At 55.7% G+C, this 18,650-nt stretch overlaps 1 protein-coding gene across 12 annotated transcripts in view; it reads left to right on the plus strand.

Moving 5' to 3' along the window:
- The first annotated feature begins 991 nt into the window (after positions 1-991).
- Positions 992-18,650, plus strand: part of ARHGAP23 (Rho GTPase activating protein 23) — a 95,618-nt gene continuing 77,959 nt past the window's right edge. For 8 of the 12 annotated variants that reach the window (XR_012425765.1, XM_065531442.2, XM_065531449.2 and 5 more), the window contains exon 1: positions 10,197-10,281. Coding sequence is in view for 7 of the 12 variants with exons in the window: in XM_065531449.2 (XP_065387521.1) it covers positions 10,219-10,281 (63 nt within the window). In the remaining 5 variants the exon portion in view is untranslated. Of the gene's footprint in view, positions 1,147-10,196; positions 10,282-18,650 lie in introns of those variants that run through there. The other 4 variants (XM_065531443.2, XM_074019441.1, XM_045374900.3 and 1 more) reach the window with 1 other exon arrangement.

Genomic DNA, 18,650 nt, shown 5'->3' on the forward strand with positions numbered 1-18,650 from the left:
GTGGGCAGCCAGTCCCTGTACACCAAATGCCTCCACCCCACTGCTCACCTCAGGACAGGTTAATTCCCACCCCTGTCCACTGGGGACCGCATATCCCTGCCCAGGGCAGCGTGCCCACCTCTCACGTGGCCATTTATGTGATGCCCCTCTCAGTTTGCCCTGCCTTGTCAGAGGCAGAACAGAGGGCAGTGGGTGGTCAGGAGCCACCCCGATGGAGGGTGTCAGAGGGCGAAGGTGTCTTTTTGCCATCTCCTTGGTCTTCACCAGAGCGGGTGGCCCCACTGCCCACACATTAGGTTCTTGAGTAGTATCTGGGGGTTCAGATCCCCCTTCTCTGGGAGTGGATCAACAGATCAGCCCCCTCCTCCTGCTTGGCAAGTGCCAGGAACACGGCTCACTGGGTGGGCAACAGGAATCCCCACCTCTTTTTCCCACACTCAGCCAAGGGCCTCAGAACACCTTCAGCTGTAGGCTGGGTGTTGGCAACAGCTCCCTGTTCCCACAGCGATCTCGAGGTGGGGGTGGCACAGTCTCCCTGCATCCCAGTGCTCTGGGTGTCTCTGGCCTGCTGTCAGTCACCCCCTGCAGCGGGTCGTCAGCCGGGTCGTCAGCCTGGTCTGGGCCATGGGATCAGCTCTGTTGCCAAGGTGCGGTGAGACCGCGGGCAAGCCCCTCTCTGGCCCCTGTAGCATGAGGTGGGGTCCTTCTGACTCTGATGAGCCTCAGGAATGAGGAAAGGGGCTTCCCTTGCAAGGGTCTCCTCTCCCCTAGCAGCGCCCCCAGGACTGGCAGAACAGGGGGTGCAGGAGCCGGCGAGCCCGGAATGTGCGCGGGTCGGGTGCGCGTTGTGTGTGTGTTCGAGTGTGTGCGTGCGTGCGATTGTGCAGTTGCGTGTGAGCGCGTGTGCTTGCCGGTGCGCGGTGCTGCCACTGGCCGGGCGGGGTGAGGAGGGGAGGGGGCGGGCTGAGGGGCGGGGCCGGCGGGGCGGGGCGGGGAGGGGGCTCGGGCGCTGACACCAGGCGCTCCTTGCTCTTGGCGGTCGCCGGGTGCAGCTGCCCGGACAGGGCGCATGGAGGGGCCGCCTCCGCCTGCGCCCCCCGGGGCCGGCGCGGCGAGGACGGCATAGCAGGGCCCAGCATGGAGCAGGTGAGCGGGCGCTGGGCGTGGGTGCGCTGCCGAGAGTGGAGGGAGGGCTGCGGGCGTTGTGACCCGGCGAGGTGGGCTCGTCGAGCGCCAGGGGCCGCCACCGAGGGAGGGGTTGGGGCAATGGAGCTCCGGTCGGGGCGGGGGCTCTGGGGGAGGGATGGGATTGATGTGACACAGAGCTCTCACACACACACACACACACACACACACACACACACACACACACACACTAGTACTCCCCTATCACTGACACCCAGGGAGGCGTGTGCAGAGGACACCTCTCTCCCCACCCCCTTTCCAGAAAGAGATCACCCACACTGAGAAACCCCCATTCCCACTTGGTAAGGGTACAGCCCCTGCTCCCTGAACCCAAGCCCAAGAAGGCTACAGGCTCTGCAGTACGAAGGAGTGGGTGGGCTCTGTGCCATATGACTACTGGTTCGTTGACCCCCAGTCCCTCCTGGTGGGACCTCAAGATACACTGGTCCCCTCCCCCTACACATCAAGGGGTTTCTTCCATCCCAGCTCCCCCCCTTTCCCGGTCGCAGCAGCTGCAGCAGCTGCTGCCACCATTTCATGTCAGTGAAAAGATGGGGTGGGCTAGGAGGTTTTCTCCAAATGCACCCCAAAGGCAGAGTTGCAGCCCCAGCCAGGTTTTAGGAGGTGGGTGATGCCTTCCTTTCACACAGGCTCCATCAGACTACACTGAGTGTGGGCTGGGCTCAGCGGGCGGGGATGAAGACCCGCTCTGGTCAGAGTTCTCATTCCCTCACGGAGCTCAGCAAATCCCAGACAAGCCGGGCCAGTCCCCTTTGGTGAGCAAGGGGCTCTATCCTGACTTGCAGCCCCCTGATCTAAGACAGGCCAGCAGCCTGATGGGGGGCAGAGTGAGGGGGCTGCTCCAGGGGTTGCCTTACTCCCTTCCCAACCCCCACTTGGGGTGAGGTCTCGGGTGGGGTCTGGAGAGGTGGGATGGGTTTTCTGTCTGGGGTATGCCTTTCAGTGCTCAGCCGCCCTAACTCCCCTCTTTTCCTGGCCCAGGCTTTTTGGGGCTGTTCTGCTTAAAGCAGTGGCTGGGGGCCCTGGCTCTGAGACCCTCCCCTCCAGGCTGAGCACAGGCCCCCTGTCACTCTGGCAGAGGACCCGTGGGTGGCCTGTGATGGTGGTGAGGAGAGGGGTGAGGAGGAGTGGAGGGTGAGGAGTCAGGGGGAGATAGAGTCTGTGGAAGGGGTGACCCTAAGTTTTGGGGGGCTGGAGAGGGGCAGTGGGAGGCATAAAGTGCTCTGGGCATCCTCCCTGGGCTGGGCGTGAGTCTGGGGCGGGGCTGTGGCTGGTCCAGTTTCCAGGCCTGTTTGGCATCTTGGGCATTAATTTAAATGGCCAATGGCAGCTCCCCAGAGCACCAGGCCTGGCTGCTATTGTCATAACTGACTGAACACAAAAATAGTGGTAGGGCGGGGAGGGAGGGAAGAGTAGTAAATGCCACTGAATTGCTCACTGTAAAATGGCTAATTTTACGTTATGTGAATTTCACCTGGATTTTTTTTAAAAGGAGGGGCAGGGCTAGGGGCCACTACTACTTCCTGTCTAGAGAATCCTAAATGCATCTCACCAGGCCTGCAGCTCAGCCTGAGTTGTTCCTCCAAATAGCCCATCTGCCCATCACTGGCCTTCATCAGCCCTCTGGAACTGTTCTAGGAATCAGCCACTTCCCCTTTCCCAGAGGACAGACCAGAGCCTGCTCCCCTGTCGCCTCCCCTGGGAGGAGAAGCATCAAGGGGAGTCAGGACATTGGGCTTCTGCCCTTGGCTCCATTACAGAATCACTGGGAAGCCTTAGACATTCATCCTCTCTGGGCTGCTGTGAAATCTGCCAGCTATGCCGAGTGGTGGCTTCTTGGTCCTTTCTAGTCCTAGGACACCTCTGCCAAGCACAGCAGCTCAGCGTGTCCCCTGGACTGTGAGGTCTCTGCCCACAGACATGGACTTTGATGATCGGCACACTCTCCGAGGTGCCTAGGCTGATGTGGTTAACGCCCAGCTTTCTGGATGCGCCGGAAGCATGGTGTGTGTGGACTGCGTCTGAAATCAGAGCTTCTTTCATTGCACCAGGGGAAGCTCCTATTTTAAGTTTCCCATGTGCTGAGCCCTCTTGTAAAGCAAAGAATCCTTTTATAGTGTGTGAGCCGCCGATGTGTCTGTTTGGTATGTGTGGATTTTGGCATGGAGGGCTTCCTTAAAGGGGAGCATGCCTGGAATCTCTCACGGGGGCTGGAACTGCTGGGTGGGGTGAGTGCCAGGACTGAGGGGCTTGCCTCACTGTGGTCAGTCCCGCCCCTCTTTTCTCCTCATCTGACTCCCAACACTCCCGCCCAGGGCTGGCTCAGGGCCAGACAGAGGAGAGGGGAGCAGCTGCAGGGGGATTTCCAGAGCTTCGACGGGGAGGTGGGAGCCTCCTCTCTAATCCCTTCCCCTTCGCTTCCTCTCTCTTCCCTTCCTCTATGTTCCCCTTCTTTCCTCTTTGCTCCTTTCCTTCCTCCCTTCCAGAAGGGCAAAATGGAGATAGGGAGGAGGGTGGGTCCCATGTGCAGTGATGTGTAGGGACCAGGTGGGGCTAGGCAGGGCCTGGGAGCCTGGAGCAGAAGCAGGAAGAATTGAAAAGCCCTATGTAGAACCGCAGAATTTAGCATCCTGAGCTGGAATGAACTCCCTGGCCTGACCCTTCCCAGAGGGATCATTTGATAGAAAGAGCAACATCAGACTTCGGCTGGAATCCTGAATCCCAGCTGGGGGATCTTGGACAAGCTACTTAGCCTCTCTGGGCCTGTTTCCTCATTTACATAGCGGGGCCGATAATCCCCACCTTAGTGTTGTCATGGGGACTACATGAAATAATGTTTATAAAGAGCTTGGCACATAGTGGGTGCTCAACGTATTTTAATTCCTTTCCTCTCTGTCTTGGTGTTTGCAAGCCCCTGCTGAGCAACAGCATGGTTTTTGTAAGGCATCTTTGAGCCTTGCGCACACTCACTTATACACATGGTCCATGCCACTGGCCTTCCCTGATGGGGTGTTACACAGTGAAGAGCCTGCTGGGCTGGGTTTCCCAAACCTGGTTTCCCTAAAGATGACCAGTTCAGAGTGGCAGGGGTAGATTTTCTGTCGGCCACCTCCTGCCCTGACATGGGGCCTCACTGGGCATGGATTGCTTACCCTGCTGCCAGCCCAGAGAAACCGCAGCCTCTTGCTCCCACCGTAGCCAGCTGTCCAGAGGTTTCCTGCGTAGGCCCCAGCTGCTTGGCAGATTACCAGAGCTCTTTGGCCCCAGCCTGGCCACGAGTCTTCAGCCTCCCTCCCCGAGGGGTGTTCAGGTGGGATTCTTCTCACAGGATTCCCAGGGGACCTGACACCAGGGATGAGTGGGAACTGGCATCATCTTGAGTGGACCATTGCCCTACCCTCCATCATTAAAGATGCTCAATGAGGTTCATTCTATGGGATGTCTGGGGCTGTGGCCAGTGCCTGCGCCCCACCTTCTCCCTCCTTTCTCTGACATTTGCTAGTAAGGGCTTTGAGGTCTAGGACAAACCCTGCCTGCCTCCCAAGACCCCTTCTTCCTCCCCTAGTCAGTGGAGGCTCCTTCTTGTTTTGCTCAACATTGTGCTTGCACCACCACCTCAGCACCATAGCAGGCACCCTTTGCTGTGTTTGTTGCCCTCCGTGGAATATGGAGACGGTTCCCTCCCCACCAGCCAACACAGCAGTTTGCATGGACTAGGTGCTCAATAATTTTTTTTTTTTTTTTTTTTTTTTTTGAGAGGATATCCTGCTCTGTCACCCAGGCTGGACTGCAGCGGCACGATCCCGGCTCACTGCAGCCTCTGCCTCCAGGGTTCAAGTGATTCTCCTGCTTCAGCCTCCCAAGTAGCTGAGACTACAGGCACGTGCCACCATGCCCAGCTAATTTTTTGTTTTTGCTTTTTGTTTTTTTTGAAACAGAGCCTCGCTCTATCGCCCAGGCTGGAGTGCAGTGGCATGATCTCAGCTCACTGTAACCTCCATCTCCCCAGTTCAAGCGATTCTCCTGCCTCAGCCTCTTGAGTAGCTGGGATTACAGGCACACACCACCACACCCAACTAAGTTTTTGTATTTTTAGTAGAGATGGGATTTCACCATGTTGGCCAGGCTGGTCTTGAACTCTTGACCTCAAGTGATCTGCCCTCCTCGGCCTGCCAAAGTGCTGGGATTACAGATGTGAGCCACTGCGCCTGGCCAATAAATATCTTTTGACTTGATTAAATGAGGCCCCTCTCCCTTTGGAGATACAAACTGGGGTGGGGATGTTGCCTGTAGGGGACAAGTAGAGGACCTGGGGGTTGAAGCCATGAAAGTGCAAGAACTGCTGTCCCCTCTAGCCCTGCCCTGCCGTCCTTCTCCACCAGGGGATGCTCTTTCCCCTTTGGTGGAAGGGCCTGAACTGGGGCCAGGTGTAGGTGCCCGTGCCCCATAACCCACCTTTCATACATTATGGTTTTTCCTTTTCAGCTCACCGAGTTTTTCCGATTCTTTGTCAAATGTGAGCCTCAAATCAGAGGCAGACCGAGAAGGCCTTATTGTTTTCATCTTACAGAGAGTGAAACTGAGGTTCTGAGAATGTACTTGTTCTCAAAAGTCATACAGCTTCCGGGGGCGGGGAGGGTGCAGCACGAACTTGAACCCAGGTCTTCAGACTCTTGATTCGGTGCTCTTTTGAGGACATCATAAACCCGGGTTCCTCCTCTGGAGCCCCAGCCTCCAGATACTTTTTCCTCCAGTCCGCTCATCATGCCCTCCTTGCGTCCCCTCCAGCTCTCTCTCCTTAGCACCTGCTCCTCAACCCAACAGCCTGCTGACGTCTTCCCCACCCAAACAGACACCTGCCTTGTCCACACCCACCTGTGCCGCCCGCCTGTCCCTTCCTGTTAATGCTCAGTGGGCAGATTCCACTCCCTCCTCCCTGGGGCTCCTCCTCCCTGCATAGTCTGACCCCCACACCCACTGGCCCCCGAGGCTGCTGTCTCTGCCCCGCACAGTGCCGCCTTCTCTGGTTGCCTGCTTCCTCCCAGTCCTTGTTACCTCCTCCTTCTCTGCCTACTCCTAGCCCAGGGTTCCTCCGACTCTTCAGTCTCCCTGGAGAATCTGAACCACACCCCTGGTCTCAGGGACTACCAGAGTCTCTAACTCAAGCCTCTCTTCCAGAAGATAGGACCCAGGGTTTAAGCAGCCTGTCACAATTCCACCAGCCTCATAGCCTGCTGGTTAAGTGTGTGGATCCTGAAGCCCAAATGCCTGGGTTCAAATCCTGTGTGGCCTTGGGTAAGATACTTGAGTTCTCTGGGCCTCATTTTCCTTATCCATAGAATGAGGATTGAGATCTGTTTCACAGGCCTTTGTGAGGCTTAACTGGGATCACACATACAAAGGACTTTGTGCCTGGCTTGTCCCCTCTCTCTGTGAACACCCTAGACAACCTGATATTCCAAGCCTTGGCCTTGCCCTGGACTCTTCCATTTCCTTCCTCCTGCTCACCAAGTCCCAGAGCCTCTGTTGTTTGTGGCTCCTGCCCCTTGCCTTGGTATATTTCTCCCAGAATCCCCTTGCCTGCCGCCCTCCATTCCTGTTCCCCTTACGTGCCATGGTGGCCATGGCAAAATCGCTGCTTCAGCTCCCTGCCCCAAACCAGGCTAGCCTGGAAGCACCTCTGGGCAGCCCTTTCACCATCACACCCCCGCCTGTGTTTCCTTCCTCATCCCTCCATGCTTCCTGCCCACAGGCACCCTCCACTTGGCCCCAGCCACAATGCCGATGCCGGAGCCTGCTCTCTCCTGCCTCCCTGGTTCACCCTAAGCATCCCTCTCCCTGGAGGGCCTTTTTCCCTACTCCCACCCTCCCCTGCCCCATCCACGAAGCCCAAGAAGCTCAAGGCACCTCCTGGGGAAGCCTCCTCTGCTTCTCCAGCCGCATGTGGAATGTGCTCCTGTGCTGGCGGTTCTTTAGAGTCACAATTGGAGAAGACCCAGGCCCCTCAAGGGAAGGATCTAGGCCTCACCTCTGTATTCCCAGGGTCAACTACCCCACCCCCTCGTCTTCTCTACCCCCTCACATAGTAGACCTTTGTGAATGAAGGATGGTGATTGGGCTGGGGAAGGAATTTGGAAAGAGGGGGAGTATGAGGAGGGTCCTCAATGAGGGAGACTCTCCCCATGTTGGGCTCTATGGCTCCAAACCCCAAAAAAGAGGGTACAGGAATACGGTGGGTGCTGGGGCAGATGGCAGGATGCATGAAGTGAGACCCGGAGTGTGGAGAGAGGAAGGGGAGCCGGAATGGAGAGGAAGGTGAGGAGGAAGAGCGGCTAGAGAAGATGGATGGGGTGGGCTGGGACAGGGTGGGGGTGCAGGTCAAGGTGCAGGAAGAGGTGGGAAGGGCAGCAGGGTGGGGAGAGAGCCGCACTTTCTGGGAAGTGGGAGCCGGTGGGGGAGGCTCTGCAGTGCATTGTGGAGGGAGGAATTCGCCTGGCCTGCCGGTCAGTGTGAGCTCATTTCCTCTCACCCCCTCCTGCAGGGTCTGAGGGCATCAGGCTCTGGAAAAAGTGAGCCAGGGGCACCCCAGGGCCACCACCCTCCCTCCTCCCCCATGGCCTCAGTTCAGTCTGATTTCAGATGCCAACCCTTCCCCCTCACAGAGAGAACCCTTTATCCTGGGAGGAAAGGACCTCTGAGCCAAGGTGGCAACAAGTGTTGGACCACTGGAGCTACAGGTCAGAAAGAGGCAGGAACAGGGACCTGGTTGAAAGTTAAGCAAGAAAATCCAGGGAGTATGACAGATTACAGTTAGACAGCAGGAAGGACTTTCCAGAAGTGGAGGCTAATTCTGGCTGCACATGACCTTGATGAAAAGGGATGAGGAAGGGAGAGGAGCCATTTAACTGCCCCTCCATTATTATGAAACAGAATCCCTTTCTCTTGACCACCAGGGGATTTAAAATACATTAAATGAAGCATATGATCTAAAATCCAGTCAGAATCTCATTCCTCAGGTTCACAGGAGTAGGGATGGCCTAATTGTTGTCTGGGGCACCCCAACCCCTCTAAGACCTGAGTTCCCAACCCTGATCAAGGGTAAAAGGGTGGGGGTTGGGGCTGCTTGGCTCTCAGGGATCTCTTTGTCCAAGGAAGGTGGTAACTCCAGCAGGCAGAGCTGGCCTTCCCGCTTTCACTGCCTCCTCTCTCCAAGTCCTATTTTATCCTCTGCCTTCTTTTCTACATAATCTGGGGAAAGGAATATGGAAGCCACTTCAACTGCAAAAGGCATGGGAAAGAGGTAAGCATAAGCTGTAGGAAGTAAGAAGCAGGAAGAATGGGAGTTAGACAGTAGAAAGAATTTTCTTTTTTTTTTTTTTTTTGAGACGGAGTCTCGCTCTGTCGCCCAAGCTGGAGTGCAGTGGCCGGATCTCAGCTCACTGCAAGCTCCGCCGCCCAAGTTTACGCCATTCTCCTGCCTCAGCCTCCCGAGTAGCTGGGACTACAGGCGCCTGCCACCTCGCCCGGCTAGTTTTTTGTATTTTTTTAGTAGAGACGGGGTTTCACTGTGTTAGCCAGGATGGTCTTGATCTCCTGACCTCGTGATCCGCCCGTCTCGGCCTCCCAAAGTGCTGGGATTACAGGCTTGAGCCACCGCGCCCGGCTGTAGAAAGAATTTTCTAGCTATTTTCTAGAAATGAAGGACAAGGCCAGGTGTGGTGGCTCACACCTATAATCCCAGCACTTTGGGAGGCTGAGGCAGGCGGATATCACTGGAGGTCAGGAGTTCGAGACCAGCCTGGCCATCCTGGTGAAACCCTATCTCTACCAAAATACAAAAGTTAGCTGGCGGTGTGGCATGGGCCTGTAGTCCCAGCTACTCGGGGAGGCTGAGGCAGGAGGATCGTTTGAACCTGGGAGGCGGAGGTTTCAGTGAGCCTAGATCTTGCCACTGTACGCCAGCCTGGGTGACAGAGTGAGACCCTGCCTCAAAAAAAAAAAAAAAAAAGAAAGACAGACAGAAGGACTGTCCCTCCCTAGACTGTCAGGAGTTGGGCTGGAGGGGGTCCTTCTGGGGGACAAGGAAAGAAGCTGGCTGAGGACCAGAGCATCTCTTTAGGCCGAGGTCAGAGTGAAGCCAAGAAGGGTGGCTGTGGGGTGCTGGTGACTGGGAGCCTCTGCTGTCACTGCTGTTCACTGCAGAGCAGGACTGTGGGCTGGCCCCATGGCCTGAGCCCCGAGACAGGCTGGGTGGGGGTCAGAAGGTCTGAGGCACCTGCCAGCCTCTCTTCTATCCTCGACTCCCCTGCCTCTCTGGGATCCTGGGCTGAGACTCTGGCTGGAAGGGGCTTACCCTACACTGAGGGGCACCCTGTCTCCCCGCCCCCTGCACTAAATCTGCCCTCGTGTCTCAATGTCTAGGGGTCTCTAAAGGGAAGAAGGCCTCTAAGCCTTTTTCTGTCTCCCCCTCTTTCTGATCCTGGGTCTCCTCATCTTTGTTTCTCACCTTTTCTGCCTCACTCTGCGCTGTCTCTATCTTGTCTCTCCCTTTCTCATTCTTTCTGGGTCTCTGGATCTCTGTTTCTGACCATCTCTGGCTGGCTGTTTCTCTTTGCTTCCCTCTCCCTCCCTCCCTGTCCCTGTGCTAGTTCTGGGTTCGGTGCCCTTGTCCTCTTTCCTGGGCCTGGATGGCCCTCTATCTGGGCCGGTCCCTTGGAGGCCGGGAAGGCGTCTCCTGGAGACCGCCTCTCTCCCCAGGCTGGGTTCTGACGTTCAACTCTCAGGCAGCCCTCGTCCCTGCCTCAGCCCAGTTGCCGGTCTGTGGCCCTTGAGCGAGGCCACCGGCTCACCCCGAAGGGAGCGCGGGGTGGGTGGTGGGAAGGGGGAGGGGCGAGGGGGCGGACCCCGGGGGGGAGCCACACCGCGCTGGGCCCCGCCCCCGGCCCCGCCCCTCCCGGGTCCCTGCCGGCGCCCCCAGCAGTGCCCTGGCCACAGAGCCGCCGCTGCCACCCGATGAATGGAGTCGCCTTCTGCCTGGTCGGGATCCCGCCCCGCCCGGAGCCCCGGCCCCCACAGGTGAGGACGCTGGGCCAGGGAAGTGGGCGGGGCCGGTAGCTGCTGGGGAGCGGGCGGCCAGGCCGGGGTCGCTGCGACCCCGCTCGCCCTGCACAGCCTGGGGCGCACGGTGGGAGCGGGCACCGCGGGCACCGCTGCGGGGAGCTTCAGCTGGTGGCAGGCCCGGGAGGGGTCCCGAGCAAGAGCTGTCCGGGATAGAGGGGCGGGAAGGAGGAAGGTAGGCAAGGGGCCGGGACGGGCACGGGGCTGCCAGGGCAGGGGGCACAAACCCGGGTGGCGGTGCCAGGCCCCCAGCGGCTGGGCAGCAGGGGCGGGAGGCCCGCGGCTTTTGTCCGGGTTTGTCAGGCGGGGCGCCTGCCGCCGTTTCCTCTGCCCGAGTTTTCGTTTTCCGTTGGCGAGGCCCGGCACAGCTGGAGGGAGAGGGAGTGGGGGAGGGGGTTCCCGTAGCGGGACGTCCTCCCCCAAGGCGTCCGAACACCCCCTCCCCGCGCCACACTCGCCCCCTGCCGGGTCGGACTGCGGGACGGGTTGCCAGGCACGGTTCCGCCGCCCTCCTGGGTCCTGGGGAAGTTATAGACACAGGCCTGGGACCCCCGGCTCTGCCGGCGCGGCTGCCCTCCCCTTTGCACTCTCCGACCGGCTGTGGGTGGGTCAAAGCGCGGGGTGCCAGGGGCATTACTCAGCGCTAGGCTGCTGTGCTTGGGTTCTTTCATCTGCCAGCTGCTGAGTCTGGGGAGGGGCCAGCAGGGGCCTCCCGGCCCCATCCCCCATTAGGGTCATTCCCTTACCTCTGAGCCTGGCTGCCCGCCCTGCAGCAGCACCCCAGCAGGCCTCCCTGCTCCTAAGTTGAAGGGTTGAACACTGTCAGGTCAACAGTTTCCCTGAGCTCGGAAAAGAAATTCCCTGAGGTCCAGGTTGAGGTCAAGGCCTGGGCTGAGGCCTGTTCCTCTTTAGACAGGGCTGAAAGACTTGGGGACTCTCCTCCCCAGCTTTCCAGGCAGTGTTGAAGGTGGGATCTGCTGCTTGCAACTCTTTCGGAGACTGGTGTGTTCCTTGGTTGCTGGACGTGTTCAGTTCTCCCTCAATCTGCATCTCTCCCGGACTCCCTTCAGCCAAAGTGTGTTTCCTAATTATGAACTTGAAATTCAGGATGGACGGGGGGTGGGGGTGGAGGTCATTAAGCATGAGTCCCTTGGATTCAGTCCCCCACCAACAACACATACTTCATCTCTATCCCCTGCACCCCTCTCTGTCTCCACCCTAACCCTGAAGCCTAGCTGGGGGTGAGTGGCTTTTGATCCCATGTAGTTCTCCCCTCTGCCAGGGCAACAGACCCCGTTCCCCAAAGTGACGGCTCTCACTGCCATGTACTCATTGGCATGCGATTTGAATCTCGATTATATAACCAGTCATTTCACCTCCAAAGGCAGCCCAAAGGTCCCCAGCCCCAGTGTCTTCCACTTGCCCACAGTGTGGTTGGGTCCACCCCAAGGTGGCTGGGAATTCCAAGATCCTGCACCTGAGGCCCTGACCTCTTCTTGGGAACCGTGGGAGCAGTAAATCCTCTACATTCAATGCTGGATTCAAAGGCCTCAATAATAATAAACAGGAAGAATGGGAGTGGGCAGGGTAGGTGTTGGTGTCCCATTTCACAGAGAGGGTCTGAGCCTATGTAGTGAGAGTGCCCAGGCAAGAACCCAGGACGCTTGAAGGTAGTCAGGGCACAAGATGAAGCTTGGGGAGTAAAGCTATTAGGAAGGTGTCTGACTACAGCAATGGGTCAGGCTTGCGTGGATCCCAACCCAAGCAGAGAAGGACTGGATGGGGGGAAGAGACCCCGTGCTTGTGCCCCTCTCCTCGGGCTGACCTTGGGCTCATGGGGAAGAAGTGCAGCATTCTTGGCATGGATGGGAGTGGGAGTGAGGGAGGGTGCTCGTTCTGAGCAGAGCAGTGCAGGAGTGGGTAGTAGATTGCTTCATCCTTCATTGCAGGGATACTCAGAAGCACTTCTTGATGTGCAAGGTTAAAAGAGAGACTACAAAGCAGCAGTGTGGAAGAAGTTACAATGTGAGGGACTGCAGTTAGATACTCAGGAGAACTTCTAGGGAGGGGCTTGTGACCCGCAGCATCCCAGGCTAGCCATGCAGGGAAGTTTCCAGCAGTATAGTGGGTCAGGTGGATTCTTGTAAGTTGGATTCCAATGTAGAAATCTGGAGATGGTCATTGGAGATATCAAATATGCCAGCAAATATATTCAAATGAGCATTGGTGCCTGGAAACAAAAAATGTGTTTTTAAGGAAGGGGAGTTGCTTTCACAGTGTAGCTCATAGTTAATACACAGACAGCAAAAACTCCTGGCCAGGATTTATAAAAACTCCCTCATTTGATCCTCACAATACCACTAAGAGGTAGATACCATTATTATCCCCATTTTACAGTTGAGGACACTGAGGCACAGACAGCTAATATTGCAGCCCAAATCACACCCCCAGTGCCCTGTGGAGCCAGGGTAGGAACATGGCAGTCTGGCTCCAGGGTCTTGCTCTCACCCTCACTATCTGGCTTCTCAGGACCTGCTGTGTACCGCTGTCACTCCCACCCCAAATCTGTATCCATTCTGTACACAGCCCAAGATCAAGGTCAGCTTCTGGCTGGATTACAGCTTGGTTGCTTGTCTTCTGTTCTATTTCTTTACTCCTCCAATCTTTCCCACCCTGCCCCATGCTGGCCTATAGCACTCGGCCAGGGCTCAGTTCACTGGTGTTTTCCTTCCAAAGGAGCATCAAGCCCTGCTCTGTTGGCTGCAGGGGTTCAAAGGTGAGATATTGGCTTGGTCAGGGATTTGGACAAAGCCCGGTTTTAATGATCCTGCTCTCACCGTCTCGGGAGAGAGACATGAATAGGGCCTGTGGGAGCTGGTGCTGCCTTTCCCCTAGCACCCCGCACCCCCTTCAAACAACCCGCCTTTAGATCCAGGCCCCCCTGTTTCTTGTGAAATTGTGCCAGTTTGTCAGCAGGGCAGTACCAGTCTGCGCCAGGCAGGCATCTCCTCCCCGACTGCCTCAGTGGGACATCAGGCTGAGATGGCCTTGGGGCTGGACTTTGGGGAGATTTTAAAGCCCTTTTTGGGGTGGGGTGTATTTACCACCTGTCAGAGTGGGTGAGGACCAAAGGGGTCATCATGTCCAACTCTCTTAGGCTACAGTGGGGAAACAGACTGGGGAGTGCCCAAGGTCCCTCAGCCTTGGCAGATAAGGACCCATCTTCTGACTCCCAGCTCCCAGGCCATGCCTTTCCCTCTGTGGTTGGTTCTGTCCTTCGTGGCCCCCCTCAGTGCAGGGTTCTTGGACTGGGCTCCAAGAGGGAGAGGGGAGGGCAGGGAGGAGCGGGGATGAGTGGACAATGTGTCCTGTTCATCTCTGTGTCCCCAGTGGCCAGCACAGAGCCTGGCACAGAGCAGTTCTCCATAAATGTTTGTGAAGTGCAAACCAGGGAACAGCCCCGCCTGTGGCCTCCCAGGGCGCCCCATGCTCAGCTCTACCCCTGACACTGTGATGGTCCATCTCATATCCATCTACCCCACCAGACAGGAGTTATTTGAGGCCAAGAAAAATAATAATAGCAACTCCTTCCATAGTGCTTACCTCTATGTTGGTATATTACCATCACCCCACTTGACAGATTAAGAAACTGACACAGGCTGGGTACGGTGGCTCACACCTGTAATCCCAGCACTTTAGGAGGCTGAGGTGGGCAGATCACCTGAGGTCAAGAGTTCAAGACCAACCTGGCCAACATGGTGAAACCCCGTCTCTACTAAAAACACAAAAAATTAGCCGGGCGTGGTGATGCACGCCTGTACTTCCAGCTACTTGGGAGGCTGAGATAGGAGAATTGCCTGAACCAGGCAGGCAGAGGTTGCAGTGAGCCGAGATCGCGCCATTGCACTCCAGCCTGGGTGACAAGAGTGAAACTCCTCAAAAAAAAAAAAAAAAAGAAAAAAGAAAAAAAAAAAAAAAAAAAAAGAAACTGACACAAAGAGATACCATAGCTTCCAAAGGCCACCCAGCAAGTAAGTGGCAGAGCTGAAGAGTTGGCCATGTTCTTAACCCCATTCCAAGGGGCTCCAGAGGTGTCATGTTTGTCTCGGTGTCCACAGAGCCTGGCATATAGCAAGTCCTCAGATAATGTTTGTAGACCAAATGACTGAATTCACGAATAATGCTATTACGTTGGCCATGAAGTAAAAAGATTGAAAAAAAAAAAAAAAGAATTCATTCATGACTAATGGGACAGTGTGTATGGAAAAACCACAGACTTCTATAGCCTATCCCTTTGGAAGTGGGGGTGCTGGGGCCTTGGGAAGGTGGCTTGGAGGTCTATCACACTTTGTTTTCTCACAACAGTGCCTGAGCCAAACCTAGAGAGGAAGGGAAGGTCCACTCGCCCACACTGAAGCATGGCAGGGGTCACCAGGGGCTTCCCCAGTCTTTGGCTTCTCTTTGGCTCTCCCTCCCTCTCTTGTTCCCTCAGAGTTCTGAGGGGTCGGTGCTGAAGAAAGAGCACGTGGGAAAAAAAACTACAGGTTGGAATCAAGAGGCCTGTTTATTTTTCACCTCTCTGGCCCTGAGATGTTCAGCTCAATGCATCACTTTGTGGTGGAAGATTCTGTCCTTTTGAAGTTAGAGGGTTAGACAAAGCCTGGTTTGGGGCAGGGCCTGTCCTAACTATCAATTCTCTAACTCTCACAGAAAGGGTGTTGGTGCCGGGCACAGAGGCTCACACCTGTAATCCCAGCACTTTGGGAAGCCAAGGTAGGAGGATTGCTTGGACTCAGGAGTTTGAGACCAGCCTGGGCGACATAGGGAGACCCAATACCTACAGAACATTTTAAAAAATTAACTGGGGCCGGGCGCGGTGGCTCAAGCCTGTAATCCCAGCACTTTGGGAGGCCGAGACGGGCGGATCACGAGGTCAGGAGATCGAGACCATCCTGGCTAACACAATGAAACCCCGTCTCCACTAAAAAAATACAAAAAAATTAGCCGGGCGTGGTGGCGGCGCCTGTAGTCCCAGCTACTCGGGAGGCAGGAGAATGGCGGGAACCCGGGAGGCGGAGCTTGCAGTGAGCCGAGATCGCGCCACTGCACTCCAGCCTGGGCGACAGAGCAAGACTCCACCTCAAAAAAAAAAAAAAAAAAAAAAAAATTAACTGGGCCCAGGAGCAGTGGCTGACACCTATAATCCCAGCACTTTGGGAGGCCAAGGCGGGTGAATCACCTGAGGTCAGGAATTTGAGACCAGCCTGGCCAACATGGTGAAACACTGTCTCTACTAAAAGTACAAAATTGGCTGGGCGAAGTGGCACACACCTGTAGTCCCACCTACTTGGGAGGCTGAGGCAGGATAATCGCTTGAACCCGGGAGAGGGAGATTGCAGTGGGCCAAGATCATGCCATTGCACTCCAGACTTAATGACAAGAGCAAAATGTAGTCTAAAACAAAAACAAAAACAAAAACAAAAAACCATAGCTGAGCATGTAGTCCCAGCTACTCAGGTAGTGGAGGTGGGAAAATCACTTGAGCTGGAGGGTTTGAGTCTGCAGTGAGCCGTGACTGCACCACTGCACTCCAGCCTGGGCAACATAATGAGACCCTGTCTCAAAAAACAAAACAAAACAAAACAAAACAAAGAAGAGCGAGAAGGGGGTGTTGGATTTCTGGCCACCTCCCTCCATTCCTAAACCTTAGGCCCAGGGACATCTGAAACCTCCTCAAAGCCCTGTGCACCTAGGCAGATGACCTCTTGCTCTCTGACCCCTCTGCTCCCCATTTGTTGGTTTGAATTAAGACTAGTCAGGAGGGCCAGGCGCGGTGGCTCAAGCCTGTAATCCCAGCACTTTGGGAGGCCGAGACGGGCGGATCACGAGGTCGGGAAATCAAGACCATCCTGGCTAACACGGTGAAACCCCGTCTCTACTAAAAAAATACAAAAAACTAGCCGGGCGAGGTGGCGGGCGCCTGTAGTCCCAGCTACTCGGGAGGCTGAGGCAGGAGAATGGCGGGAACCCGGGAGGCGGAGCTTGCAGTGAGCTGAGATCCGGCCACTGCACTCCAGCCTGGGAGACAGAGCGAGACTCCGTCTCAAAAAAAAAAAAAAGACTAGTCAGGAGACTGGGCGCGGTGGCTCATACCTGTAATCCCAGCACTTTGGGAGGCCGAGGCGGGCAGATCACGAGGTCAGGAGATCGAGACCATCCTGGCTGACATGGCAAAACCCCATCTCCACTAAAAGTACAAAAAATCAGGCCGGGCGCATTGGCTCAAGCCTGTAATCCCAGCACTTTGGGAGGCCGAGACGGGCGGATCACAAGGTCAGGAGATCGAGACCATCCTGGCTAACCCTGTGAAACCCCGTCTCTACTAAAAAATACAAAAAAACTAGCCGGGCGAGGTGGCAGGCGCCTGCAGTCCCAGCTACTCAGGAGGCTGAGGCAGGAGAATGGCGTAAACCTGGGAGGCGGAGCTTGCAGTGAGCTGAGATCGCACCACTGCACTCCAGCCTGGGCAACAGAGCAAGACTCCGTCTCAAAAAAAAAAAAAAAAAAAAAAAATCAGCCAGGTGTGGTGGCGGGCGCCTGTGGTCCCAGCTACTTGGGAGGCTGAGGCAGGAGAATGGCGTGAACCCGGGAGGTGGAGGTTTCAGTGAGCTGAAATCGCACCACTGCACTCCAGCCTGGGCAACAGAGCAAGACTCCATTTCAAAAAAAAAATTAAAAGGAACTAGTTAGTCACTATCTGCAGGCCACACCTCATCTACTGAAAAAGGAGAGGAGCTGGCTAGAAAAAAAGAGGACCCCGAGGGAGATATGGTCCACCGTTTAATCTAGACAGGCCAATCATTGGAGCTATGAGGCCTGAGCCTGACATGACCCTCAGTTCGTTGGGAGGCAGGAGCATCCTCAGGTAGAGTGTATGGGCTTTGCCTGCCTTCAGCCTGCTGAGATCCAAATTTTAGATGTACTCCTTGTTCACTGTGTGCCTTTGGTCAAGTTGCTTCATTGTTTTAGCCTCGGTTTTCTTTTATTCTTTTGAGGCAGGGTCTCATTCTGTTGCTCAGGCTGGAGTGCAGTGGTGTGAGCTTGGTGCACTACAGCCTTGAACTCCTGGGATCAAGTGAGCCTCCCTCCTCAGCCTCCTGAGTAGTTGAGACTACAGGTGCATGCCACCATGCCCAGCTAAGTTTTCTATTTTTGTATTTTTTATAGAGACAGGGTTTTGCCATGTTGCCCAGACTGGTCTCAAACTCCTGGACTCAAGCAATCCCTGCACTTTGGCCTCCCAAAGTGTAGGGATTACAGGTGTCAGCCACCACACCTGGCTGGTTTTCTTATCCCTGAAATAATCCCTCAAAATTATGGAGAGGGCTAAATGAGGTAATATTGGTAAAGTGGCTGAGATTTAGTCATCTCAATTATTGGTAGCAACTATTATTAAAAAAACAATCAATGGATAGAAAGGAGAACAATGCACTTTTGGCTCAGTAAAAAGTACTGACCTTTACGGTCAGAGTAATCTAAAGAGAAAGTGATCTGCCTCTGGAGGTAATGAGGCCCCCATCACTGGAGGTGCAATGAGGTCCAGGCAAGCACAGGCTGGAGAATGATATGCACTAGAGAGAATTCAGGAAAGCCTTGGCACAGGAAACTTTCCGGGCCCTGCTTTGGCATCAGCACTATATGATAGGAAATTAGAGGAGCAGGTGAATCCTACTTCCTACTGTGAGGCACTGGGGAGAGCAGGCAGAGATGTCCCCAGCCTCTGGGAACGTCAGGGGTTGGCTGCTATGGCTGGGACTGTGAGGCTCTTCAGAGGATAGGTAGTCCTGAGAGGCTGCCTGGAGGAGGACTGCAAGGGTGGGTATGGTTCTGATAGGTGGGAAAAGGTGGGATTGTATTCTAGGCCCAGGAAGGGCTTGGTGGCTAAGGAACAGAGAGGGTCCTGGGACACTGGTCCTAAAGTTGGCCCCAGGGTTTGGTCATCATCCTTGTGCCTCAGCCTCCTGAGTAGCTGGGATTACAGGTGCACCACCATGCCTGGCTAATGTTTTTATTTTTGTAGAGACAAGGTTTCAGCATGTTGGCCAGGCTGGTCTCAAACTCCTGACCTCAGGTGATCCGCCTGCCTCAGCCTCCCGAAGTGCTGGGATTACCAGCTTGAGCCACCGCACCCAGCTGGGTTTCATCATTCTGGGTGCCCAAGGGGTTTGGGTGTATGGTGGTGGCGGTGGGGAAACTGGTAATTCCCTGTCCTGCCAACCCCCCAGCTTCTCCTGGAGGAGGAGCCAGGGCTACTCCCGGTGGCAAGG

Source organism: Macaca fascicularis, chromosome 16 (assembly GCF_037993035.2).
Source record: "Macaca fascicularis isolate 582-1 chromosome 16, T2T-MFA8v1.1".
NCBI classification, from domain to species: Eukaryota; Metazoa; Chordata; class Mammalia; order Primates; family Cercopithecidae; genus Macaca; species Macaca fascicularis.